General features: G+C 41.1%; 1 protein-coding gene across 1 annotated transcript in view; it reads right to left on the bottom strand.

The window, feature by feature from the left end:
• LOC123816046 (diphosphoinositol polyphosphate phosphohydrolase 1) overlaps positions 1–21,507 on the bottom strand; it is a 116,450-nt gene extending 94,943 nt beyond the window's left edge. The window contains exon 1 of the mRNA XM_045834772.1: positions 21,100–21,507. Within this exon, the coding sequence (XP_045690728.1) occupies positions 21,100–21,198 (99 nt within the window). The 5' untranslated portion in view covers positions 21,199–21,507. The remainder of the gene's footprint in view (positions 1–21,099) is intronic.
• Positions 21,508–27,155: the final 5,648 nt, after the last annotated feature.

The following is a 27,155-nucleotide window of genomic DNA, read 5'->3' as shown; positions in this document are numbered from 1 at the left end:
TCTTTCTGCCCCCAGCCCCCCACCTTCCATTCACTCTCTAAAATCAATTGAACAACAAAACTTTTTAAAAATAATTTCTTAGACATGAAATAAAGTACTAATTTTTAATAGTATGTAGAATTACTATCATGAAATAAAAAATATATTAAAATGTGAAGGGTTTTCCTTTTCCCAGTAGCAGCTCCCAGGTTCAAAACCAATAGGGTTCTCTGCTAGCCTTCTGGTTTTCAAATTCTTGTGGATGAGAAGTGTCTTTATCCTTTATCACTCTTCCAAACATTGGTTTAGTTTAGAGCCTCTTAATTTCTCCTCTCCCAGCACAGACTGGGGGGCAGAGGTGGGAGGCAGGCAGAGGACAGAGCTTTCTTTACCCTGAGAAAGGCTTCTCTTCCCTTTTTCCTGCCAGCCTTGGTCATCTGCCTCCTTGATGGGAGGTGCTCCATCAATTATGTGATCTCAAGGAGGAAGAGGAAAGATCATGCACCACTTACAATGCCATGCTCCTATGAACAAGGCCCACCATCACCAGTACTCTGCCTGTCTAGTACCTCTCCTAACATGGAAATGGCATAAAAGATGAAAACAGAGAATCATTAAACTACTCTATTTTAAGATCTCCCACTTTAAGTATCATACCATACTCTAATTGCTGGCTTAGTCATCTTTCTCTACCTCCACACTATAGGCAACATGAAATCAGGGCTCTATCCGTATTGTTCGTTGAACAGAACTCAGTGCCTACGGCACAAGAAGCTAGAAATTTGCCTTTTTCTGCAATATTTTTTGCCACTGTATCTCCTAGGGCAAGGGAAATAAAGGAAAAAATAAACAAATGGGACATCAAATTAAAAAGTTTCTGCATAGCCAAAGAAACCATCATCACAATGAAAAAGGAATGGACTGTTTGGGAGAACATATTTGCCAGTCAAATGTTGGACAATAGTTTGATCTCCAAAATATATGAAGAACTCCTACAACTCAACATCAGGAAGACAAACAATCCAATTAAAAAATGCACAAAGGACCTGAATAGACACTTCTCCAAGGAGGGCATACAGATGGCCCAGAGACATATGAAAAAATGCTCAACATCTCCAGTCATCAGAGAGATGCAAATTAAAACCATAATGAGCTATCATTTCATACATGTCAGAATGGCTATCATAAACAAATCAACAAGCAAGTGCTGGCAGGGTTGTGGAGAAAATGGAAACCCAGTGCAGTGTTGGTAGAAATACAGACTGGTACAGCCACTGTGGAAAATAGTATAGAATTTCCTCAAAAAAATTAAAAATGGAACTGTATTTTGACCCAGTGATTCCATTGCTGGGAATATACCTTAAGATTCCTGAAATACCCATTCAAAGGAACTTATGCACCCCTATGTTTACAGCAGTACTATTTACAGTAGTGTTGGAAACAGCCTAAGGGCCAATCAGTAGATGAGTGGATACAATAGCTGTGGTACATTTACACAATGGACTACTATGCAACAGAAAGAAGGAGGAATTCTTACCTTTTGCAACAGCATGGATGGAACTGGAGACTATTATGCTAAGTGAAATAAACAAGTTGGTAAAAGACAAATACCATATGATCTCACTTATGAGAGAACAAAATAAACTAATGAGCAAAACAGAACTAGAGACATGGAAACACAGAACAGACTGACAGCTGCCAGAGGGGAGGGGGAAAATGGTGGAAGGAAGGGGAAGGGACTAAAGAACATGTATGAATGACCCACTGACATGGACAACAGTGTGGGGATTGACTGGGGAAGCAGAGGGTAGACTGGGTGGAGGAGAGAAAGGGGGAAAAATTGGGATAACTGTAACAGAAGAAACAAGAATAAAATAAGAAATGGCCTTTTTCTTAGCTCGGTAATTACACAGCTGACATTAAATGTTTACACAAATCAGGCAATGGACTGTGTTCTATACTTGAAGTGATTTCACTTAACTCTCCCACAGTACCATGAAATAGGAAGGGACTATTATTGTCTCCATTTTACAAGTGAGAAAATGAGGCAAAAAGATATAATATGCTCAAGATCACCAGGCTAGTTAGTGTTAAGAGCCAGATCTGTCTGACTCCAAGGTCTAAGCTCTTGATGACTAAAGACACCGAAACTCAAATGTCACTCTATGGGGCCTGGGTAGGGGGCATAAGTATGTGAAGTCAGTCAGACTGTCCTGACATAAACACATCATGATTACAAAATAAAGAGGTAAGAATATTTTCCATCTCCAGAAAGAAATAAATGCTCTCCCATTTTTCTTGAAACATGTTGCCCTTTTTATCTTCCATCTTCCAACTTTTGAGAGAAATCTGAAAGGGTACAAGAAATATCTGACTTTCCTCTTAGTTCTACCTTTACAAAGGCAGTAACAACTCAGCCACCACAATAAACAGCAGCTGACACTGAGCCTTGGAATCTCCACAGGGAGTGTAAGGACTATGGCCAACTAAGGAGGCGTGAATAGTGCAAAGGGCAGCCACCACTCAGCTCTGGCTGGTCATTATGTAGGACTGTTGGCCCAGCGCTGCCAGATCTTCTGATTTTTCAAGTGAATTCTAAAGACCAGGTTTCTTATTGAAAATGTTCAATATTAAATATTAACAGAGGAATGCATACATGGAACAGGCTGATGGCTGTCAGAGGAGAGGTGAGAGAAGGTGAAGGGATCAGCCAAAGAACATATATGCATAATTCATAGACACAGACAACAGTGTAGGGTGAGGGATGGGTGGAAGTGGGCAAAGGGAGGGGCATCTGTAATACTGTCAAAACAAATTAATTTTTAAAAAGAAAAAATTTTCAATATTAAAAATGTTGGCAAATAATTTTTTAAAATTATTTAATCATCTTGCAGTCCAAACACAGCCATAAGCCATTAGTTTGTGATCCTCACAACACTGTAGGACAAACAGGCTTCCAAAGGCTATACACATCCAGGCCTCTGACTTTCCATTGCCTGCCTGGGCCAATGTCTTCCACCTGGAATACCCCAAATCCAACCAAGACATCCAGATGTGGCTCTGTGCTCCAAAAAAACTGTCCCTGACTCTCCAGCTCATCTCCATAGACTTCTCCATCAATTCTCTAATCATTTCACACTCTCAACTGCATCTTTCCCACAGTTTAGAGCTCCTCAAGAGCTCAGAATCTGCAGTTTATACATTTTAAGCTCCTCAGTTCAAAGTATTTTTTACAGATACAACTATTACTTTTGTAATAAAAAATTAATTCCTTTTTGAAAGAAAAATCACTCGTCAGTGCTTGGCAGAAGGATGACCCTAAGTTAGCTCCTTGTTAATAGTTGCTGAATCTATGAAAACACCATAGAAACACAATTATTACACACAGAAACACTGGATTATTTTTCCAACTCATTTTACCAATAAAATCTATAAGTTTTGTCTTATTCTACCAAAACTGGGAAACCTCCTGGGAAGAAATCAGCACCATGGTGATAGATGGAAAAGCAGAGTAGGGCTCAGAACATTTAGTAAATGACTGGATCCAAGCAGCAAACAAGTCATTTCTGCAAAGAGGAAGCAAATGAAAACACTAAACAATCAAAGTTCCAATTATTTAAAATATATTAGTTCAAGGTACTCACATATAAAAAGTGCTATATGAAAGCGCATAACTTTTCTTAAAGCACATTTTATTACGATTCTTAAATATTCAAAGAAAAAAGTCACTATTCTTCCTCCTTTTAATAGAAATACAACAGAAGCACTGGATGTCCTAGTTCACATCCATTTCTGTTCATCATTGCTAAACTGCTCTTATAAAACACATCAGAAAAGTATATATAAAAAAAGACTCACACAAAAGATTTTCTAAGCAGTTCTTCAAAAAAGTTTATTTATTTTGATAGAGAAAGAGAGGGACAAAAACATCCATGTGTGATAGAAACATCAATTTGTTGCCCTTCACAGGCCCCTAACCAGGGACCTGGTCCTGACCAGGAATCGAACCACTGATCTTCAGGTTTGTGGGACGATGCCCAAACCACTAAGCGACTTGGCCCACCAGTCAGGGCCAAGCAGTTTTCTAAAAGGACTTCACTGTTTTATGAATGAGGAGGTCAACTAACTATATACAAAGAAAGTCTGTTAAGGGATTTTTTAATGTTTATAATATTCTTATCTCCTCTTTATAAACAGGTTTCTACTTGCTTTAAATTTAAATTTTTATTTTGTAATAATTTTTTACATGGAGTAGAAACTCAATCTCTCTATTTCCTTTCAGAAGTGCTCACAAAATACACCAACATAAGATCTTTTATGACACTCAAGTTTATTAATTTTCCATTTTGAAAATGAGTTAAAAAGCATCCTAAACTGTCTAAGAATTGTTAAAGTATATTTGGATAAATCACACAAAAGGCACAATTGCACCCTATCTCAAATACATTACCAGATTTGCAGAAACAGTCTATTTTTAATTAATTCCACTAAGAAAGCAGCAGCAGCACACAATTTAAATTATAAAAAAGCCAAAAAAGAAAAAGAAAAAAAATACTCATGTAAGTATAAGTACTTTTGGTGCTCACATTTGAATATAGGTGTATCATTCTAGTAATTTTTTTCTGTCTGGAAATAAATAGGGAGGTTGCACTCTGATGATTTTTTTTTAGTCAAATTTTCCCATACCCAGCTCTGGCATTTTGGGAGGACTGGTAGGAAGAGATAGGAAAGAAGTTTATTTTAAGGCATGGTCTGCCTCAGGAGGAGATGAAAAGCCACAATCCCACTCAGGATTCCACGGGCCCCCATTCCACAGCTGGATGCAAAGGCACACGAATAAAGTAAACAGCTTCCTATAAGGTTTAGGCACATACATTACCTTGAAAAAGAAGGTACTCTGACATAAAAGGTGGACTCTGAGTATCTAAACAATGAGACCAGTTAGAAATCAGCAAATCCAGTCTAACCTAGATAACTGCTGAGCATTTTCCAGGGGCTACTTGCCTTAGTTAGGCAAGTACCTTCTACATAATAGCACTCTCCTGACACACACAGCCCACCACCAACAAATTTTCAGCCTTACAATAACTGATCCTACACATACACAGTGCTATATTTCCAGCAATTCCCCACTCTAGAAGGATCCCTGGCACTTAAGGTAGCCAAACCTCAGTAAAACTAGGTAAATGTCGAAAAACTACAGGTACTTAAGTGCCCCAGTTCAAGTACATTTCTAGGAAAAACAGGCATACCTTTGTTCTATTAAACAAAAAAAAAAGTCCCCAATATTTTACTTGCAATGCATGGCAGTATTAACTTTTATAAATAAACTACCTGTTAAACACACACACACAAACACAATCTCTGAAAGGGGAGGACAGGGCAAATCCAGTGAATAGGAATTGGGTGGCTAGAGAAGATGTGTTGGAAGGAAATTTACCTTTCACTTTGTATCCTTTGTACCTTTTGCTTTTTGTATTATGTGCATATATTACCTATTCCAACTAGTCTTTCTGACTAAACTACCCTAATAAGAGTACAAAACTTTAGGAGCTTTTCTTTGGATCCTTTCACAGTACTACCTGGACTGGTGTGGCTCAGTTGGTTGGGCATCATCCCGCAAAGCAAAAGGAGGCTGGCAGATTCCTGGTTGGGGCACATGCCTGTGTTGTGGGCCATGTTCCCGGTTAGGGGAGTTGCAAGAGGTAGCCAATCAATGTTTCTCTCCCACGCCAATGTTTCTCTTCCTCTCTTTCTCCCTTCCTGCCCTTCTTTCTAAAAATAAATAAAATCTTTTTTAAAAATTAAAAAAAAGAAAGAGCCAAACTTTTTTTGCCAAGATGGAGGCATAAGTAGATATACATTGCCTCCTTGCACAACCAAAAGAAGGATAACAACAAATTTAAAAACAAAAAAATAACCAGAACTGCCAGAAAACCGAACTGTATGGAAGCCTTACAACCAAGCAGTTAAAGAAGAAACATTCATCCAGACCTGTAGGAGGGGCAGAGAAGGGCAACTGGGGTAGAGAGGACTTGTAGCGACATGGCAGCTAGAGGACTGGGGCAGGCGAGGTAGTAGCTGGAGGACTTGGAAGTCCCACATTTGCATGCGGATAAACCAAGAGGAACAACTGGGGAACAAGACAGACCACGCAATCCAGGGTTCCAGCACAGGAAAAGAAAGCCTCAAAGCCTCTGACTGAAAAAACCTAGGGGGCTTGGGGCGGTGGGAGAGACTCCCAGCCTCATAGGAGAGTTCATTGGAGAGGCCCACAGGTTCCTAGAATGTACACAAACCCAAGCACCTGGGAATCAGCACCAGAAGGGCCCAATTTGCTTGTGGGTATCCGGGGAAGTGACTGAATGCCAACCAAGAGCCGAGCAAGCAGCACTGCTCCCTCTTGGACCCCTCCCCTCCACATAGAGCGTCACAACACCTCTGAGTAGCCCTGCCCTGGTGAATACCTAAGGCTCCACCCCTTACTACATAACAGGTGCCCTGAGACAAAGAAAGATGGCCCAAATGAAAGAACAGGTCAAAACTCCAGAAAAAGAACTAAGCAATGAGGAAACAGACAACCTATAGATGCACAGTTCAAAACACTGATAATCAGGATGCTCACAGAAATGGCTGAGTATGGTCACAAAATAGAGGAAAGAGTAAAGGCTAAAGAATGAATGCAAAGTGAAATAAAGGAAAATGTACAGGAAACAACAGTGACAGGAGGGAAACCTGGACTCAAATTAACAATTTGGAACAGAAGGAAGAAATAAACATTCAACCAGAACAGAATGAAGAAACAAGAATTCAGAAAAAATGAGGAGAGGCTTAGGAACCTCTAGGACATCTTTAAATGTTCCAACATCTGAATCACAGGGGTGCCAGAGGAGAACAGGAAGAGCAAGAATTTGGAAGCTTATCTGAACAAATAATAAAGGAAAACGTCCTCAATCTGTGAAGAAGGAAATAGACTTCCAAGAAGTCCAGGAAGCTCAGAGTCCCAAAGAAGCTGGACCTAAGGAAGCACACACCAAGGCACATCATCACTACATTACTCAAGATTAAAGATAAGGAGAGAATCTTAAAAGCAGCAAGAGAAAAGGAGACAGTTACTGTTGGAGGCCATCCAACAGCCGACCCTTGACACAGTCGGGACGGATGAGACAGGTCTGCACAGCAGAAGCAGCTGTGGCCGGGTATCCTGTCTATCTCTTCCCGTATGCTTGTTCCTATTAGCATCAGGTGGTGAGGTTTTTGCATACCTGTGCTTTATAACAAAAACTCTGCACGATGCCTCTGATTCTGCGTGAAATGACTTGCTGACCACTAACTAGAGACCCCTAGCAACCCTAATGTTGCCTGTTTCCCTCACCTGGGAAGTTAAGGACAAAATTAAACTATGGGCAGACCAACTGCCAGAACGCTGAAGGAGGCCATTGCTAGGAATGGCTAGGGAGTCACCATTCAAAAGCTCAAGATTTATTAGAACCACTGCCTTTCCCATGCCCTGGGAAGCAGCGGTTATTGATGGGACCAGGTAAACTGAGGAGGAAGAAGTTTTAATTTAAATATAATAATCTTAGAACATGGAAACATAATATAGCCCCCCCAGCTATGTAGTTAATAAATCTAGGTAAAAAATCATTTATTTAATTTAGATAATCTAATTTCTATAAATAATAACTAATTTTTAAATCACTCCTTGTACCCCTTTGATTTAGACCAATTTATAGAAATTTAGTAGATATTTAATTATAATCAGCATTTGAAAGTTTGTGCTCATAAAGCTTCGTTGGCTATCTGATTAATGACCCTCTTGGTCAAAATAACCTTTGTTTAATATGGTTGATCTGTGGGACTTCTTGTACTTTTTGGTTATTTCTTTGTTTAACATGATTGATCTGTAAAACCTTCTGTGTTTTTAGAAGTTATTTCTGTGGTAACTGTTTTTGTTTTAATAATCACACTATGTATTGAATATTATATAACCTCCCCTATAAAAATAAAGATTGATTTTTCTCGGTGAGTCAGTCAGGTCTAGAGAGCCTGGCTGTCCTCCAGCACCTCACCCGGTGTCTCGTTTCGCCTGAGCCGTTCCTCCTTCGGGGACCCAGACACCTGCCGAGGCTGGATGGACCCCGGCAAGTTACCTACAAAGGAGTTCCCATTAGATTCTCAGCTGATTTCTCAAAAGGCAAGAAGAGGCTGGGAAGAAGTATTCCAAGTCATGAAAGGTAAGGACCTACATCCCAGATTACTCTATCCAGCAAATCTATCATTTAGAATGGAAGGGCAAATAAAGTACTTCCCAGATAAGGTCAATTTAAAGGAGTTCATCATCACTAAGCCCTCATTATATGCAATGTAAAGGGACTGACTTATCTAAGAAAAATAAAATGATCAAAAATATGAACAGTAAAATGATGACAAACTCACAACTATCAACAACTGAACCTAAAACCAAAACCAAAAACAAACTAAGCAAACAGCTAGAAAAGGAACAAAATCACAGAAATGGAGATCATGTGGAGGGTTATCAGCTGGGAAGGGGGAGGGTGGGATTGGGGAAAAGTACAGGGAATAAGAAACATAAATGGCAAGTACAAAATAGACAGGGGGAGGGGAGGTTAAGTATAGGAAATGGAGACGCCAAAGAACTTATATGTATGACCCATGGACATGAACTAAGTGGGAGAATGCCTGTGGGAGGCAAGGTGCAGGGTGGAGGGGAGAAAAAAAATGGAACAAGTATAAAGCATAATCAATAAAATATATTAAAAAAATTTTAAAGATCATAGTACTTTATCTCCACCTGTACATTAAACAGCTTTTTCTAATAAACTCCCATCATTACATGCACTTCTACCCTTTCAGGGGTGTCCAACCTTTTGGTGTCTCTGGGCCACACTAGAAGAAGAGTTCTCTTGAGCCATTCACTAAATACAATGCGACACATAATCACAAGAACATCTCGTAATGTGTAAGTAAAGTTATGATTTTGTGTTGGGCCGCATTCATAGCCATTCTGGGCTGAATGCAGTCTCCAGGCTGCAGGTTGGACATCCTTGCTTTACATTCAAAGGAAAAAAGGTCCTTTCATAATATGTTACTGGTTTCTTTGCTGCCTTGCTTTAAGTGATTGAGACAGGCCAGACTAATGGAGAATCAAGAAAAGTATTAGGTTAACAAGGCCCCACACAGGATCTGGTTCCCTCCCACCTCTCTAAGATCTCCCACCACTCTCCCTCACTCTGCCCTCCAGCTACACCAGCCAGTTTCCTCTTCTTCCTTCTTGCCAAGCTCATTCCCCACTTGGTGCTTCTGTAATTGCTCTTCACCTGTCTTTCCATTTGGGTTCACCCAATCAAAATTTGCCAACCACCCCACCACAGCCCACAATCATATCACACATTTATTTCCTGCCCAGCACCCACTGCTGTCTAAAATCAAGTTCACTTATATTTTTGCTCATTTACTGTCTCCTTGCATTCCTATCAAATGCTCCACAAGAATGAAGGCTTCCATCCTGCCTTGTTCATCACTGTGTCCCAGAAAAGTGTATGGCCTGAAAATAGGCACTCAATACAAGTTTGCAGAAAAAATAAGTAAGTAAATGAATAAATACAAGAATGAACATTTTGCCCTATTCAAGGGGTTTCAGAAAGTAAAGACTCAGGAAAGGTGGGAAAAAGATATGAACATTCTCAAGCAGCTTCCATGTTACCTTAGGGCAGAAATTCTGACACTGGATTCAAGTAAGTTTCATTGGGTGTTGAAATGATTTTACTCAGAAAGCTGACTTAGCCCTGGCTGGTATAGATCAGTTGGAATGTAATCCTGTGACCAGGACTGTCCAACTTTTTAGTGTCTCTGGGCTGCACTGGAAGAAGAGTTGTCTTGGGCCACACATTAAATACACAAACACTAATGAAAACTAATGAGCAAAAGAAAAAAAAAAAGGCTTTAAGTAAATTTATGATTTTGTGTTAGGCTGCATTCATAGCTATCCTGGGACGCATGTGGCCCGCAGGCTGGACACCCCTGCATGTAACTAAAAGGTTGCAGGTTCAATTCCCAGTCAGGGCACATGCCTCGGTTGGGGGTTTTACCCCTGGTCTGGACATGTACATTCCCCAGTCCGGTGTATACGGGAAGCAACTGATTGATGCTTCTTTCTCGCATCAATGTCTCTCTTCCCCTTCCTCTCTCTCTAAAAGCAATGAAAAAAATGTCCTTGGGTGAGGATAGGAAACAAAAACCAAAAAAGAAAGACTTTCGGTGTGAATGTTTTTTTTTACAAAATTTTAGGTTTGATGGCTCTATTTCCTAATTCAATTTTTTTTTCTTTTTTCACATTATCTTTTTTGCCTATGATGATTCCTTTGTTCTATTTCATATACTAACCACCATAAATCAAATGCTTCATGACTTAGCACCCATAAACTTTATATCATGTTTCTTTCACTTTGACCTAAAGAACAAAATGATGATGACAGAAATTTTTATGACCATCTCTCACCAACCTTCACCTTCAAATTAACTAGTCTAATAGTAACTAGAATTTACACTTGACATTGAGGGGGGATCCCCTAAAAAACCACAATTATTTTCTAGTGGCAGGCTTCCCCTGCTAGGTGGATGTTCTAAGAACCCATCTGTATCAGTGTACCAGCTGGTGCTGTTGTGAGAGGCTGTGTTTGGATTCAGTGAATTTTTTCTGAGAACCCTTTGAACACATTTGCCCATTTCATGATGGGTGATTTACAAGTACACCTGCACTCACTGTACTGAATGCTCAGCAGTTTGTGACCAAAAATTACATAACCCCTGTATCCCACCCTCCCTATTCACCTGACCTGGTCCCATGCGACTTTTTGTTTGTTTGTTTCCCTGGATGGAAAAAGTCCTCAGGGGAAAACATTTTGCCAATGTAGAAGAGGTGAAACAAAAAATGGCAGAAGCACTAAAAGGCATCAAAATCAACACTTCAAAAACTGTTTTGAGCAGTGGGGAAAAAGTGTCAATAGGTGTATTGCATCAAATGGAGAAAACTTTTAAGTTGACTGAAGTTTAAACATGTAAGAATACAAAATTTTTTATAAATAAATTCTGTTTTAGGGGTCCCCCCTCTATTGTAGGCTATGAACCACTATGGACAATTCATTTAAACAGTATCCACTATATTACTTGATAGTAGTTTGTTGATGTATTTATTTACTTATTAAGAAAAGGTTCCAAGTTATCAGCAAAATGAAAATCCTTTTCCCTAAAGTACTGTACCACTAGGGCTGAGGATCAGTACATTATATCAACTACTGGACACAAATCCTCCAGGATGGTATAAACTTTCAAGTTCAACATCCAAAAGAAATCCAAAATGTACTATCATAGATTGATCCAATTAGATTCAGAAAAGATTTACAACCAAGTATACATATACTCCTATTGCACTGATACTTAAAATCATCAGACACTCTGTCACTAAGATACTGGAAATACGTGAAGACCTGGGAGAATTCTCTGAAACATGTTTATCAACACATTATTGGTATATGCTAGCATTTGATGTATTTTGGCTACTTCCAGATCTTCCACTAGACTGTAAGCTTCTTAAAAGCAGAGACTATGTTCATTTATTCATTTACACAGTCCACAAATAATAATGACCACCTAGGTTCTAAGTACTGATGATACTGGAGTGAATAAAACAGTCAAAATTTCCTATGCTCATGGACTAGCCTGCATTCTAGTTAAAGGAAACATATAATAAATAAATAAATACATAATATGTCTGGTGTTGATATGTGCTGCCAAGGAAAATAGCATCAGAGACATGCAGTGACAATGGACTGGTATTATTTTCCACAGGTTGATCATTAAACACCTGTCTGATAAGGTGAAAATTAAGCAGACCTGAAGTGATGGGTTGAGCCATGCAGGAAATAGGGGGAAGAAACAACACAAAGGCCAGTGTGACTAGAAGAGAGGAATAAGTAGGAGGGAGAAGGGGAAGAGATGAGGTCAGTACCACAGCAGGGGACCAGATCATCCAGAGCATGAGAAGACTTTGGATTTACTGAGACAGTACACCACTGAAGCAGAGCGACATGATCGGACTTCTGTGTCTGAAAAAAGACTCTACCAGCTGTGGTAGAGAAGACTAGGGAAGTACAGGCAGAAGCAGGGAGACCAGTTAGGAAGAGGCAGCAATAGTCCAGGAGAAAGGGAATAATGGGTTAGGCTAGAATAGCACAGTGGAGATTGAAGAGAGAAGGTTATTCAGGACTTGCTGTCAGATAAGATGTGGACATGAGAAAGGAAGAGGTTAAGGATACCTTAGAGGTTTCCAACCTGAGCAACTGGTAGCATGGAATGGAGATTTCATTTACTGATAACTGTGGGAGAAGTGTTTTTTTGTTGCTGTTTTGTTTTTTGGTGGATGGAAATAAGAATTCAGTTTAGGCATTTTAAGTTTGAGATGCCTCTCAGATATCCAGATGGAAATACTAAGTACAGTGTAGGATATTCAAGTCTTGATTTCAAGAGAGTGAGGGCTAAAAATAGATGCATGAAAGTAATCTGTATAAACATGGTATTTAAAGATGGGACTGCATGGGATAACTTACTGTATAAGTGTATGTTGGGGGTGGGGGTCAAAGTTGTGCCCTTGTGTACTGCACTGAAAAGAAATCAGAAAGTGAGGAGGAAAACAACAATAGTAAAGAGCAACCAGAAAGGGAGAGAAGGACTTGAGAGATGCTCTAGAAGCAAAGTGAAGAAAGTGTTTCAAGATGGAAAGAATTATCCAGTGACGTAAGGACCAAGAACTGGTTTCTGGGTTTAGTAACTTGTAGATTATCTTGAATAGTGGCTTCAGCAGAATCAGAGAAAAAGAATGCCTAACTGGAATGAGTTCAAGAGAAAATGGGAAGAGGAGAAGTAGAGACAACCAAGTACAGAAAAGTTTTGCTGTGAAAGGAAAGAGAAAAAGGGGTTGGTAGCTGAAGGGTATCTGAGGTCAAGAGAGCATTTTTTTACAGATAGAAAATCTTACAGCTTTTCTGCCTAGGAATGACAGTGCAGAGAAGAACAGGTGATGAAGCAGGGGAGACTGGCCACTGTAGGAGTGACGTTACTGGACAGGCAAGAGGGGATGGGCACAGTGCAGAACAGGCAGAGGGGTTGGCTTTATGAGGGAACATAGCCTTATTTATCTGTGTGTTCCCAGGGTCTCGCACAGAGATTAGTCCATAGTAGGGCTCTCAAAAAAGTATGCTAAAAAAATAAACAAACAAATGCATTCTTGAACAGGGTCCTCTCTTTTTGAACAATACTAAGCTATGAAGAAAAATATAGCCTGCTTCACACACAATTGATATACAACACTGTATTTTTATTGAGAAATGGGAATCACTCAAAAGCAAGTAAGATTAGGACAAGGTGTAGAAAAGAAGAAGGAAGACTGCAGTATGTATGACCAGGATTCACATCGCAGGAAGTAGGAAGAATGAGAGGTAATGGAAGAAATGTTTAACTGACTAACCAGTGTTATTAGACAGGAACAAGAGAAAGCATGCATGCACACACACGCCTCCAGGAAAAGACTGAGAAAAATGAGGAGCAAACAAAATAAATAAAGAAAATTTTAGAAAAGAATAAAGAAATGAGCAGAAATGTCCAGTCAGATGACTGGATCAATGTATCCAGATATACTACAAAAAACTGCCCAACCAGCCTGGGATCTGCTAGAAGTCCTTCATCATGGCTATTGTCTCTGGGATTGCCACCTGTGTCTTACCCCCCTCTCTCCAGAGCCCGGGGGGAAGGTGTGTTCTGCAGCGACATCCTTCCATCTGCTCCTCTGTGGCATTTTTACTGACAAATACTCAGGCCACTAGAGTCCTGCTCACTGAGGATTTTCAATGTCAGTCATCTTCCCATCCAACCTAGCATGCTCAAGGATCTGAGAAAGTGAGAAGCAGTGGCCCCTTGCCAACAGATGGAGGGCTCCTGATGGAACAGCTCCACAAACCTAACACCCTTAAGGATACTTTTGTACTTTCTTTTTAAAAAGTTTTAATGCACAGGAAAATCTGAGATAATCATATCAGTAATTTTCCCCCCTTGGAGTATAAACAGACCGTTTAGGACCAGCTTGAACTTTCCCAGGCACTGTGATGTCATCTGGTATACAGACTGTATCACTGACCTTTCCAAGTGAATATTTTACTCTGCTAGATAGTTTAACTGTCTAAAATGCCAGTGTTAGATTCCCCTACTCCACTCTGGGGAGGGTACAGAGTACAGACAAGCCCACCCCTAGGGTCTCTCACTTCTTGTCATCACAGAAGCTCCAAAAATGGAAAGAAGTGGGAGAAGAAGAAAAAATTTTCACTGAAAATGCTTTAGGAGGGCCAAAGTTGAATAACATGACAAAGATGAATGTCATATAACCCAATCCAATGAAATAAAAATTTACTCAACAAGTTTGTCTTCTATACTGTTTGTGATAAAATATTAATTGGGCCCTGGCTGGTGTGGCTCAGTGGATTGAGGGATGGACTGTGAAGCCAAGGGCCACTGGTTCAATTCCCAGTCAGGGCACATGCCTGGGTTGCAGGCCAGGTCCCCAGTAAAGTGTATATGAGATGCAATCACACATTGATGTTTCTCTCCCTCTCTTTCTCTCTCCCTTCCCCCGTCTCTAAAAATAAATAAAATCTTTAAAAATATTAATTGGAAGATATGACAGATTAAAAATATAAATGTGTATTTATTTGCTAATCTTTGTTGGAAGGTCCAAGATTTACCTTGAGTGCAGGCAGGTCTACTGTTGAATTGCAAGCTGTCTTTCTTTCATATGCCATACCCATTGTGATGACCTATGTTTCCAACAGACATAAATAAGAACCTGAAAACACTCATGAAGTGATTTAGGAGCAGAGTCCTTCTAGACTTTTAAGACAGCCTTCCAATCTCTTTCAGTTTATTTCTCCATATGATTGAGCAGTAATTTATTTTAGTGATTTGAAACGCTCACAAAACCATTCTTTTTAATAAAACTCAAATTTCACTGGCTTACATCAAATTTAACTACACTAGATAACTATAGTAAGTACCATGAACATGAACAAATACAGAAATACAACTGACTCTGTAAGTATAGCTTGGTTGGGAGGCCATATGGGTGAGATATGTCATACCCATAACTCACACAGTAAAAGCAAGTGTTCAGTGTACCAAGTTGGTTAAAACATTAACACAAAAAACCTGGTTCTTCCTGCTGATGCAGTAATGAATTACAGGTCAGGAAGCCTGTCAGTGTATAGGCTAAATTTATTAGTGATAAGTTCTAATGGGAGAACAAAAGCAAGGGTGGCCAAGAGCAGGGTGGCCAGAGACCAGGTAACCAGAGGCCAGGTGACCAGCACCTGGGTAGCCAAAGGCTGGCTGGCCAGGGCCCCCGCAACCACTCCCTGTGGCAAGAAAGGGCCAAAGCAGTGAGTCCTTTGTTCTGAGGACTTATATAGTTGGCAGGATGGGGGGTGAGGGAATTATATTGATTGACTGGTGAAGGTGGTGCCAGCTTCCCCCCAGGGAGACATAACTACCCAAATGTAGGTATGTGTGGGGGTCTGTTAGGCCAAATCCTTATCTTACTCTAGACTCCTCTGTTCATTTTGTATATGTGAGGGGAGACAGGCGATTAACCAAAGTTGTTTTATGGGCTTTTTCTTTGGGCACTGTGGACCCCCTTTGCTTCTCCCTTCCAGGCCTTGGGATGAATACACTATCTCAAGGTTTTCCTTTTCCCAGCTAGTGGAGAGGATACATACAGATTTTCAAGGGCTCCCCACTCCTTCACTATCCCAGTTTTGCTTGTGTTGTTCAGAATGCCTGGCAATCTTATAGAACAGGCTCAGGACTGCTGAGTTAGTGGGTAAGACATGTCTTCCTCCTCCTCCCTGCCTTGGTTTATTATCTTTTCTACCTAAGTGCTAAAAGGCATTGCCTGCCAACCAGGACGCTAGTCTTTGGCCAGCAATGGCAACGCAGTCTCAGAGTTCTTCCTATGCTGTCTACCTGAGTCAAAACGGTCTGTTGGGTAAGAAAATGTTCACTGTACATCAGGTTCAAAGTACTGTAATCAATATTAGTTATCATTAACACCCCAAACTTAAAGATTTTAATTTATCAAAATGTAAATCACAATAAGTTAAATTTGTAAGTAGGGAAATTTTCCTGCTATAGACTTCTTGTTTATCAACAGGAAAAGCATCCAGAAGTTTGAAGGAAAGGGAACTCATTTTCATGGATCTGTTTGCTTTTCCATCTCTCCCACCAGACTAAGCTCCCTGCATGTCTGTTGCCTTTGTAACAGACATGTATCACAGAACATGACACCGAACAAACTTGGTTGGTAAATTTGCTGAATATGTTCACACATCTTAAAATACTGGATCAGTATTTCAGCAGGCCTATAAATAAATTTTCTAGGGCTGATAAAACATAATGTTTTATGTTATGTTTTAGAAGGTCTGACTCATGGTCTATTATCTGCCAATATTTTCCATCTCTTTTTTTGTTACACTGTATGTATGTTTCCTGATACTGGTTAATTAAACCTACAAATCAGGATCCTATTTATACCGGCATTACAACTGTGTTAATGCTAATAATATTCTGTAAATGACTTTTTTCTAAATTTATTGATTTTAGAGAGAGGAGGGGGTAGAGAGGAAGAAAAAGAGAAACACTGATTCATTGTTCCATCCATTTATGCATTCATTGGCTGATCCTTGTATACGCCTTGACCAGAGATTGAACAGCAACCTTGGCGTATCAAGAAGATGCTCTAACCAACTAAGCTACCCAGGCCCGGCTAAACTATTTTACCTTGATTAAAGTTACTAGTGCCCATTAAAAAATAAAAATGGGTTGAATGTCCTACTGAATTGGAATTTCACATTCCCACAATGTGGCAGCTAATACTTTCCATTTCTAGCACTTCTATTAAGAACATAAAAGTTCTCCTGGAACTAACAAATTCTTCCCATCCAACACAATTATATAACCAGAGAGTTGAACAGCACCCTGGAGATGATTTCTTGCCCCAAATCTCTCCCAATTAAGGGATCCCATTGAAAACCACTCATCTTTTAGGGGCAGGGAGGGATGTTTATCCCACATTAGAGAGAGCTGTACCCAAAGTAAGCTCTTAATACACTTAATACACTTTTATTTAATTGAACTGAACAGGTCTGAAATGGGTCCATTTTATTAATTCTGATTTTCCTAGGTATTAGTTGTAACATCCACTGAATCTGTAATTAAAGATTTGCATGAATCTTCTCATTAACCAATGTTCAAAAAGAAATTCAGTAGAAAAAGATTTTTTTTAAATTCAGTAGCGGAAACCCAACTTCCAGCCAAGATGGAGGCATGGGTAGATACACTTTGCTTCCTCACATAAAGAAGGACAACAACAGATTTAAAAACAAACGAACAACAACAACAACAAAAACAATCAGAACTGCCAGAAAATCAAACTGTATGGAAGTCTGACAACTAAGGAGTTAAAGGAGACACATTCATCCAGACTGGTACGCTGAGACAAAGAAATATAGCTCAAATGAAAACACAGGTCAAAACTCCAGAAAAAGAACTAAGCAATGATGAGACAGACAACCTATCAGATGCAGAGTTCAAAACACTGATAATCAGGATGCTCACAGAAATGGCTGAATATGGTCACAAACTAGAGGAAAGAGTGAAGGCTGTGCAAAGTGAAATAAAGGAAAGTGTACAGGGAACAGTGAAGGAAAGGAAACCAGGACTCAAATCATCGATTTGGACCAGAAAGAAGAAATAAACATTCAACTGCATGAACAGAATGAAGAAACAAGAATTCAAAAAAATGAGGAGAGGCTTAGGAACCTCTAGGACAACTTCAAATGTTCCAACATCCAAATCATAGGGGTGCCAGAAGGAGAACAGGAATAGCAAGAAATTGGAAACTTATCTGAAAACATAATGAAGGGGAACTTCCATAATCTGGCAAAGGAAATGGACTTCCAGGAAGTCCAGAAAGCTCAGACAGTCCCAAAGAAATTGGATCCAAGGAGGAACACACCAAGTCACATTATAATTACATTATCCAAGATTAAAGATTAGGAGAGAATCTTAAAAGCAGCAGGAGAAAAGGAGACAGTTACCTACAAAGGAGTTCCCATTAAACTCTCAGCTGATTTCTCAAAAGAAACCTTGCAGACAACAAGGAGCTGGTAAGAAGTACTCAAAGTCATGAAAGGCAAGGACCTACATCCAAGATTACTCTATCCAGCAAAGCTATCATTTAGAATGGAAGGGCAGATAAAGTGCTTCCCAGATAAGAGCAAGTTAAAGGAGTTCATCATCACCAAGCCCTTATTATATGAAATGTTAAAGGGATTTATCTAAGAAAAAAGAGAAGATCAAAACTATGAACAGTAAAAAGACAACAAACACAACTATCAACAACTGAACCTTAAAAAAAAAAGCCCCAAACAAAAACAAACTAAGCAAACAACTAGAACAGGAACAGAATCACAGAACAGGAGAGATCACATGGAAGGTTATTGTGGGGGGGGGGAGTGGCAGAAAAGGTACAGGGAATAAGAAGCTTAAATGGTAGGTACAAAATAGACAGGGGGAGGTTAAGAACAGTATGGGAAATGGAGAAGCCAAAGCACTTATATGTACAACCCATGGACATGAACTAAAGCGGGGGTGGGGGGGAATGGTGGAGGGATGGGGGTACAGAGCAGAGGAGGATAAAGGAAAGGAAAAAAATGGAACTGTGATAGCATAATCAATAAAATATATTTTAAAAAACTCAGAGGAAACCCGTGATCAGTCAAATCTATTAACATTAATGCTACTAATGTAAGTAAATAATAAACCTTTAACAAAAAATGGAAAATGAAATCTCTAGTTCGCTTATGATCAATAAAGGGTTTCCAATTTATCCATAATGCTCACACGTTGCACTGGCTGGGTAGCTCAGTTGCTCAGAGCATCATCTGGATACACCAAGGTTGCAGTTTTGATTTCAGACTAGGTCACATAGGAGAATCAACCAATTAATGCATAAATAAGCAGAACAATAAACCAATGTTTCTCTCTCTCTCTTCTCCTTTCCCCCTGCTTAAAATCAAATTTTAAAAAATTTTAAAGAAGTTTTAAAAATGCTCACATATTCTCAATTTCTAGTATGATTTTTAAAAATATTTTATTTATTTCTTTTTAGAGAAAGAAAAAGGGAGAAAGAGGAAAGAGAAACATCAATGTGTGGCTGCCTCTCACATGCCACCTACTGGGGAACTGGCCTGCAACCCAGACATGTGGTGTGACTGGGAACTGAACCAGCAATCCTTTGGTTCACAAGGCAGCATTCAATTCACTAAGCCACACTAGCCAGGGCCCTGTGATTTTTTAAAAACAAATAAAATCTTGCACCACTCACACAACTAAATTATATACTTTCACTTATAACTGGAATGCTCACAGACTTAACCATAGTACTACAGTGGAACATGTTATTATGCTAATTAGTTTTCCACCCAGTTAACACCCTGTGATCCCATATGATACGATAATGAAGAGAACAAAGCCTCTGGAGCAGTAATCACCACCAATAACTTTACTTACTCAAGTATGTATTCTAAAACTGTACATAATTTACAGTATGGCCCTGCTTAGTGCATCTATTATAATGCATCTGTTTCGGGGGGGGGGTGTTTACGACATATGCTAGGACACAAAGTATACATTACAAAACCCATTTCCTTCTGTTTTGCTGAAAGGGAACACACGTGATCCCTCAACAGCACGATTAGTGCTTTATTAATATTTTTCAGGTTATAATTTAAATTCCCACTTCCTCCTAAATATCTCTGGACCAACACTCCTGCCAATCCATCCATCTGTCTCTTTCATCACAGCTTCTTTTCATAACTAATGGGTCAAGTTACTTTCCCCTCATTTCAACACGGTGCTCTGTATCCACCATAGCCCACTGCTGAATGCCAAACTACAACATATTGAATTTCACCGTCCTTCATTGTTTCCAGTTTAACTGCCATTTTCCTACTATGCACGTGAGAGAAATGCGTTCCCACAGACATCTCATAAATTTCCAAAGCGCTATTTGTGGATTTACGAAACACGTTCCTTCTCTGAATTCCCTTTATACCACAGAAACAGCTCTGAGGGGCTGAGATTTCTTTTTCTTTTTGCAAGTACCCTATGCAAAAAGAAACTAATGGAAAGCATTTCTATTTTGCTAGCACATTTAACTCCAAGAGCCTTGATATACAGCAGTAGAGGAATATCAGGGCAAATATCTTAAATACCATTTCAGCCTTCCAAATTAAATTAAAATTTTTCAACCCTCAAAGATTATCTTGTCAAACATCCATTCTTCTCAGGTTATACCAAAAGGGCTACCCAGCCCATTATAAACAACTGGCTTTGGCTTTTGCACAACACCCTAAATCTTGCCAAACCCCCCACCCCGCCCCCCGCCCATGTCTCACAGACACACATAAATCCTTGGACAAACCCCAAACCTGTCAATGAAGTGGACTATTTCTCTGCCACAAAGGGGCGGCCTGTGCCTCGTGCAAGGCGGCCTCTGCACACATGTGCTGGACTGACAAGTGCGGAACTGCCCTTCATGGACCCCAAGCTGGAGGCCTGGACCGAAAACCACTCTTCCCCAGTCACTGCCTTCACCTCCCCGCACCCCACCCCACCCCACCCCACCCTGTGGCCGCTCTACCCCGAAGACCAGCGGCCGAAGACAGGTGGCCGGCTCTGAAGTGACCAGACCGCAAGCTGGCGTTTCCTTCCACCCAGCCCATGACGAATGGCCATGCTCAGACCCACTTCCCTTCCACCCACCATCCTTTTGCCTTCCCCCTCTTCTTCGCCTCAGGAAATTCCGTCGGAACTTCACTCGGGCCTGGCCGAGCAGTCCTGCCCGGAGCCCAAGCACATAGTCCCCGGTCCGCTGTGCCCCCACGCCTCGGCCTGAGGCGGCCACCGACTCCGGTGACCCCCGGCCTGGCGCCTCACCTCTTCTTCGCTCTCGCTGCGGAAACACAAGCATGCGGCCCGCTTCTTGTAGCCGTCGCCGTCATAGGTGCGGGTCTGGTTCGACTTGAGCTTCATCATCCTCCGAGCCCGGGTGGGAGTGCGGTGCGGGTCGCGGGAGTAGAGGGTGAGGAGCCCGCTCCGGACGGCCGTGCACGCGCACACGCGCGTTCCCGGCTCAGTAAAGAGAAGCAGGGAGAGTGATCCGCTTCTCCGCTAGACGGCTGCGCCACTAATCCGCAGCAGTTGCCTCATTCCCCCTGTCCCAGGTTCCTCGCTGCTACCACCGCCGTTAAGGCTGCCGCCCTCGCTGCTACCACCGTTGCCACCCCCTTTGCTGCCACCACCCCCGACGACGACCACGCCGCCATCTTGGGCGCGCTGCGTCAGTGGCGTAAGGCTGTGCTGGCCTGTGTGATGACCACGCGCTCGTAGCGCTGGCCGCCTTCGGGAATCGCGCCCGCCTAGCCTGCGCAGCGTAAACTAGCGTCTTGAATGAGTGAGCTGAGCAACTCCAGGCGGTCTCTACGCCAGGAGCGTAGAGGTGAGGTTGGTGCGGCGCAGACTGAGAGCGCCTTGGAAGGAAAGCATGCTGGAGCAGGGCGGCCTCAGGAAGGAATGACCAGGGTGGAGCCCCAGTTATTCATCCTTGCAGCTCTGGGAGGAGGGAAACGGACTTGCACAAGGTCAAGCAGCGAGTCCTAGGCTGAAGATGACCCAAGGCCAGGCCGCCAGGGTCTTGACACTGCCAGTCCATCAGGCAGGGGTTGAGAGGCAAGGTTTGGGGGAAAAAAGTGGGATACAATTAAACGCAATGAGAGTGCACCCCCAAATCCCTGGGATTAGGTACTACACCGAAACGGTGGGGGCTGGGGCGGGAGTATGTTGGGAGGCATGGTTCACTGACATCCAGAATGTCTGGAAGTCTTATGGGCTGTGGTACGTTGAACAAATGTTTATCCTGATATCCTTTATTTGTGCAATAAAGCAAATACTTCCTTTCAAGGTAAACAACGAGGGTCAGAAAGGAAGATACGTGTATGTATGTGCACACATAATGCAAATCATAAGGCATCATCGTTTCTGGCAATAGATGTAGTATATTGTGAATGTCAAACAGATTCTCTAGGGAAATATATAGTCAGACACACTCGAGCTGGCATAAGCCCTGTCAATGTTATCAGCAACCCAGACCTCCAATGCCCTAAACATGTTGAAAATCCTGTATAGGATTTGTCTGGGAGTTGCTTATTACCCTTTTTGAATTTGCTTGTATCAGGATATGAAACCAAACAAACCTAGGTTGGAAACTGAATTATATAATTTATTTTTCCTCTGTATAAACCTACTTGGTGCCTGGCACATAGTAGGCAGTCAGTATATTGCAGCTAATATTACTGACATTTCACACAACTCTTGCCACATAACATGTGGAATTTCAGTTCATTTTGGTCAGTCCTCATAACAGTTTCCCAAATCTTGGTCATTTTGATTGTCTTTCTAGCTTTTTCTCTGCCATTAGGTCTCTAAAATAAAGGGGGGGAAGTCCCAAAAGTCCTGATTGTAGAAATACTATAAGAAGCACGTTGTCAAAAATTTGAAAAATACAGAGGGCCTAAGATACTAAATTATGGATATCTTTGAGCACCTTGTGTAGAAATCTGTGTCCTTTCTTTCTCCTGGTCTTTCCTACATGCCATTAAGTTATTTTAAAATACCATTTCTAATAACCACCTAATAGTCCATCATAGGGGCATATCATCAATTATTTTGCCATTTCCCATTGTTAGAAGTTTAGGTTGTATCCTCTGTTTTTTTAGAAAAGCAATGAACATCCCTGTATGTAAATCCTTGTCCATATCTAAGATCCTTCCTTAAGATAAATTCTCAGGGGCAGATCCAGGGGGTAGGAACATATTTATGGCTCTTGCCACCAGCTGCCAAAGCCTTTGCAGAAAAGTAGCAGTATAATCACACCAGCAGCTAGACAGCTACATGTACGATCTGCCACTTTATTAAGGTTCAGAGCAGAACTGCAAAAGGCACTGCAGGTTTCAGTACACAAGAGCAAAGATAGTTAAGTTAGGTTATCAACTTCTTAAGGATAGTCTTGTGTCATGAACCCTCATACCCCCATATCCTAGCACAAGGCCTTGTCCAAAATAAGTGCTCAGTAAATGTTGATTGAATAGATGGATAGAGATTTTTTATTGGTTTCTAATTCCATCCCCAGCTTTTATGGGCATGTTTAGTTACAAGAGCCTACAAGACTACTCCCAGATCCCTTGTCTTAGTAGTAATCATTACTTTCTCTTGTTCAGGGAACATTAACCAAGGGATCCCAACCTTTCCTGGTAGACAGTGGGTAAATATTAGATTTAAATTGCTTCCCACAGTCTCAGTTACCTACAATCGATGTATCCCAAAAATATTAAATGGAAACTCCAGAAATAAATTCTTAAGTTTTAAATTGCATGCCTTCAGAACATGCATCATCCCTTAGTTAATCATCTCCACACTACACGGTGTCCTCTCTCTGTTAGTCACTGAGGACAACAGGTCCTCAAATGACATCCTTTCATTATAATGTTGCCAAAGGAACTTAACTCTTATTTATAAAATTAGCCTATGGTAAAATTGGTTTTATTACATGTCGTTTCGCTTAAAGACACAAACTATTTTTTCTTTTTTCTTTAATCATATTTTATTGATTATGCTATTACAGTTGTGCCAATTTTTCCCCCTTTCATCCCTCCACCCAGTCCACCCCACTCCCTCATCCATGTCCATGGGTCATGCATATATGTGCTTTGCCTACTCTGTTCCCTATGCTGTATTATACCTCTCCATGGCTACTCTGTAACTACCAATTTGTGCTTCTTAATCCCTTCACCTTTTTTGCCCATTCTTCTGACCTTCACATCTGGCAACCACCAAGACATTCTCTGTATCTATGATTCTGTTTCTGTTCTGCTTATTTGCTTATTTTGTTTTTTAGATTCAATTGTTGACAGATATGTATTTATTGCCATTTTATCATTCATAGTTTTAATCTTTTTCTTAAATAAGTCACTTTAACATCTCATATAATATGGGTTTGCTGATGATGAACTTTAGTTTTTTTTTTTGTCTGCGAAGCTTTTTATCTATCTTTCAATTGCAAATGATAGCTTTGGTAGGCAGAGTAGTGTTGGTTGTTGGTCTGTACATTTCATGACTTTGAATATTTCTTGCCAATCCCTTCTTGCCTGCAAAGTGTCTTTTGAGAAATCATCTGACAGTCTTATGGGAACTATCTGTAGGTAATTAATGCTTTTTTTCTTGCTTCTTTAAGACTCTCTCTTTGTCTTTAATCTTTGGCATTATAATTATGATGTGTCTTGGTGTGAGACTATTTGGGTTCATCATATTTGGGACTCTCTGCACTTCTGGGGCTTGCCTATTTATTTCCTTCACCAAGTTAGGGAAATTTTATGTCATTTTATCAAATAGGTTCTCAATTTTTTCCTCTTTCTGTTCTCCTTCTGGCACCCCCATGATTGAAGTTGCCCCAGAGGCTTATTACACTAGCTTCATTTGGAGGGCAGAGGTGGGATTCTTTTTTTTTTTTTTTTTTTGCTGTTTTGATTGCTTTTTTTTTTCTTTTTTCTTTTTCTTTCTTTTTTTTTACTTATATTCCAAATCACTATTCTGATTCTTGGCTTTATGTATTCTACTGTTGATTCCCTGTAAATTGTTCTTCGTTTCTGTTAGTGTGTCCTTCATTTCTGACTGTGTCCTTTTTATGCTATTGAAGTCCTCTTTGAGTTCATCTGCTCTTCCCCCTAAATTCACTGAGCATCTTTATAACCAGTGTTTTGAACTCTGCATCTAGTAGATTGCTTGTCTTCATTTTGTTCTTTTTCTGGAGTTTTGTTTTATTCTTTGATTTTGGCCATGTCTCTTTGTGTCCTCATTTTGACAGCCTCTCTGTTTGTTTCTGTGTATTAGGTAGAGCTGTAATGACTCCCTGGCTTGATAGAGTGGCCTAATGTAGTAGGTCTCCTGTAGGGTCCAATGGCACAGACTCCCCTATCACTCAAGTTGGGTACTCGAGATACGCCCACCAAGTGGCCTGTGTACACCCTCTTGTTGGTGAAGCTTGATTGCTGTTGACAGGTCAATAGGAGAAATTTACCCAGGCCAGTCAGCTGCAAGGATTGGCTATGACTTCTGACCACCAACCTCCAACCACTATAGAGGATCATCTGTGCAGGGGCCCACTCTATAAAGCAGGACTTACTTCAGCAGGGCTCTGGTGCCCATTGAGGCCACCTCTTGAGTGTGCTACTTGTGGACATGGTTGGGTGATAGTGCTCGGACATGGTCCGTAGCTGTCCAGTGGGTGTGCAGGCTCTGGGGCTTCCAGGAGTTGCAGGCCATGGTCAGCTATCACCTGTGTTCTGTCCAAGGCCACGTGTCATAAGCTACAAAGCAATATGTGGGTGGCTACTACTTGTACTGGACTTGGAGGTGCCCAAGTGAGGCCAAGCTGTGAAGCCAGCTGCTGCCAGTACCTGGCCTGGGCCACTTAGCAAAAGGTATGGGGCTTGCTGAGGCCAGATGCTGCTTGTTTGAGTGGTGTTTGGAAAATCTGAACCATGAGCTAAGACCAGCCATTCATATAGAAAAGCCACTGGAAACAGCTTGGGTGGGCCTGAAAGTTGGGTGAGGCAGAGCCTCAGGGAATCAGCAGGGTGGGGCAAACCATCTGAGCCAGGTTGATGAAGTCTCAGATATGGTGCCCATCTGCTGGGTCTGTGGGAGGAGAGCTTGGAAAAGGAACAGTGGCCTCTGCCAGCACTTCTGTCTGGGACAAAGCTGTCCCCCAACTCTCGCCCTGTTGCCAGACAATTCAGTTACTCCCGTGTACCTGTGGGCCTTTCAAGCTGCTGCCCCATTGTTGGAGCTCAGAGGGAGTAAGTCTGAGTAAGTCTGTTTGTGGGCCTTTTAGGAGGAACTGCCTGGGAATGCAGCAGTCTCTGTCTTCCACAATCTTACTCCCCACTGTTTTTTATAGCCAGAAGTTATGAGGACTTACCTTCCTGGCAGTGGAACCCTGGGCTGGGGGGTCCATTGTAAGTCTGGCACCCTTTGCTCCTGAGAGATCACTCCTGATTTTTATTCACCACACATGGGTGTCGGTCCATCCCATTCTATGTCTCCATCTCTCCTACCAGTCTTGATGTGGTTTCTTCTTTAATTCTGTAGTTGTAGTACTTCCATTGAGTTCAATTTCTGGCAGTTCTGAATAATGGCTGTTCTGTAGTTTAGTTGTAATTTTGATGTGGTTGTGTGGTTGTGTTTACCTAAGCTGCCGTTTTGTCTCTCAAGTCACAGAACCTACTGACAACTTTAAGGATGGATTTAGTGTTGTGATTTAGCATATTCAGATATGCTAAAGAGATGCCATGAAGTGCTTCCTTTAAATAAAAAAGTATATATGTATTATATAGGAAGAAACATATTATATATAGGGTTTGGTACTCACAGTTTCAGGCATCCTCTGGCAATCTTAAAGCTTATGCCTCGTGGATAAGGGGGATTCCTGTACATATTGCCATATTATTCCAGTTAAATGCTTCGCCAAAGGTCCTATAATAAAAAATGAATATGTAAAATGTTGCCTGTTTCCTTGTAACCAGAGTAAATAGTAAGCCAGAAAACATGGGAGTCATTTATGTATTTCTTACATTCCATCTGTTCATAACTCTATTACTTCTGCTTTCTTTCTGGATTGACACCCAGGCCCTTCCCTCCTTGCCATCTGCCATTACTTCAGTGGGATTCTTCCTCTTGCCTCTTCTTGGCTCCCATCTGGGCCTCTCTTCAGCCCCATCCACCCACAGCAGCAAGAGGAATCCTTCTCAGATGCAGAACTGAGTAAGTCGTGGCCTTGATTAAAACCCTACAGATGCTTTTCAGTTTTTTGAAGTTAAAATTCAAATTCTACCAGGAGATACAAGACCCTGCAGGAGCCGGCCCCTGCCAACTTTAGC

The sequence above is a fragment of the Phyllostomus hastatus genome, unplaced genomic scaffold, assembly GCF_019186645.2.
Source record: "Phyllostomus hastatus isolate PE091 unplaced genomic scaffold, TTU_PhHast_1.1 phas_contig_1048, whole genome shotgun sequence".
NCBI lineage: Eukaryota > Metazoa > Chordata > Mammalia > Chiroptera > Phyllostomidae > Phyllostomus > Phyllostomus hastatus.
This window is presented reverse-complemented; position numbering and strand designations above follow the sequence as displayed.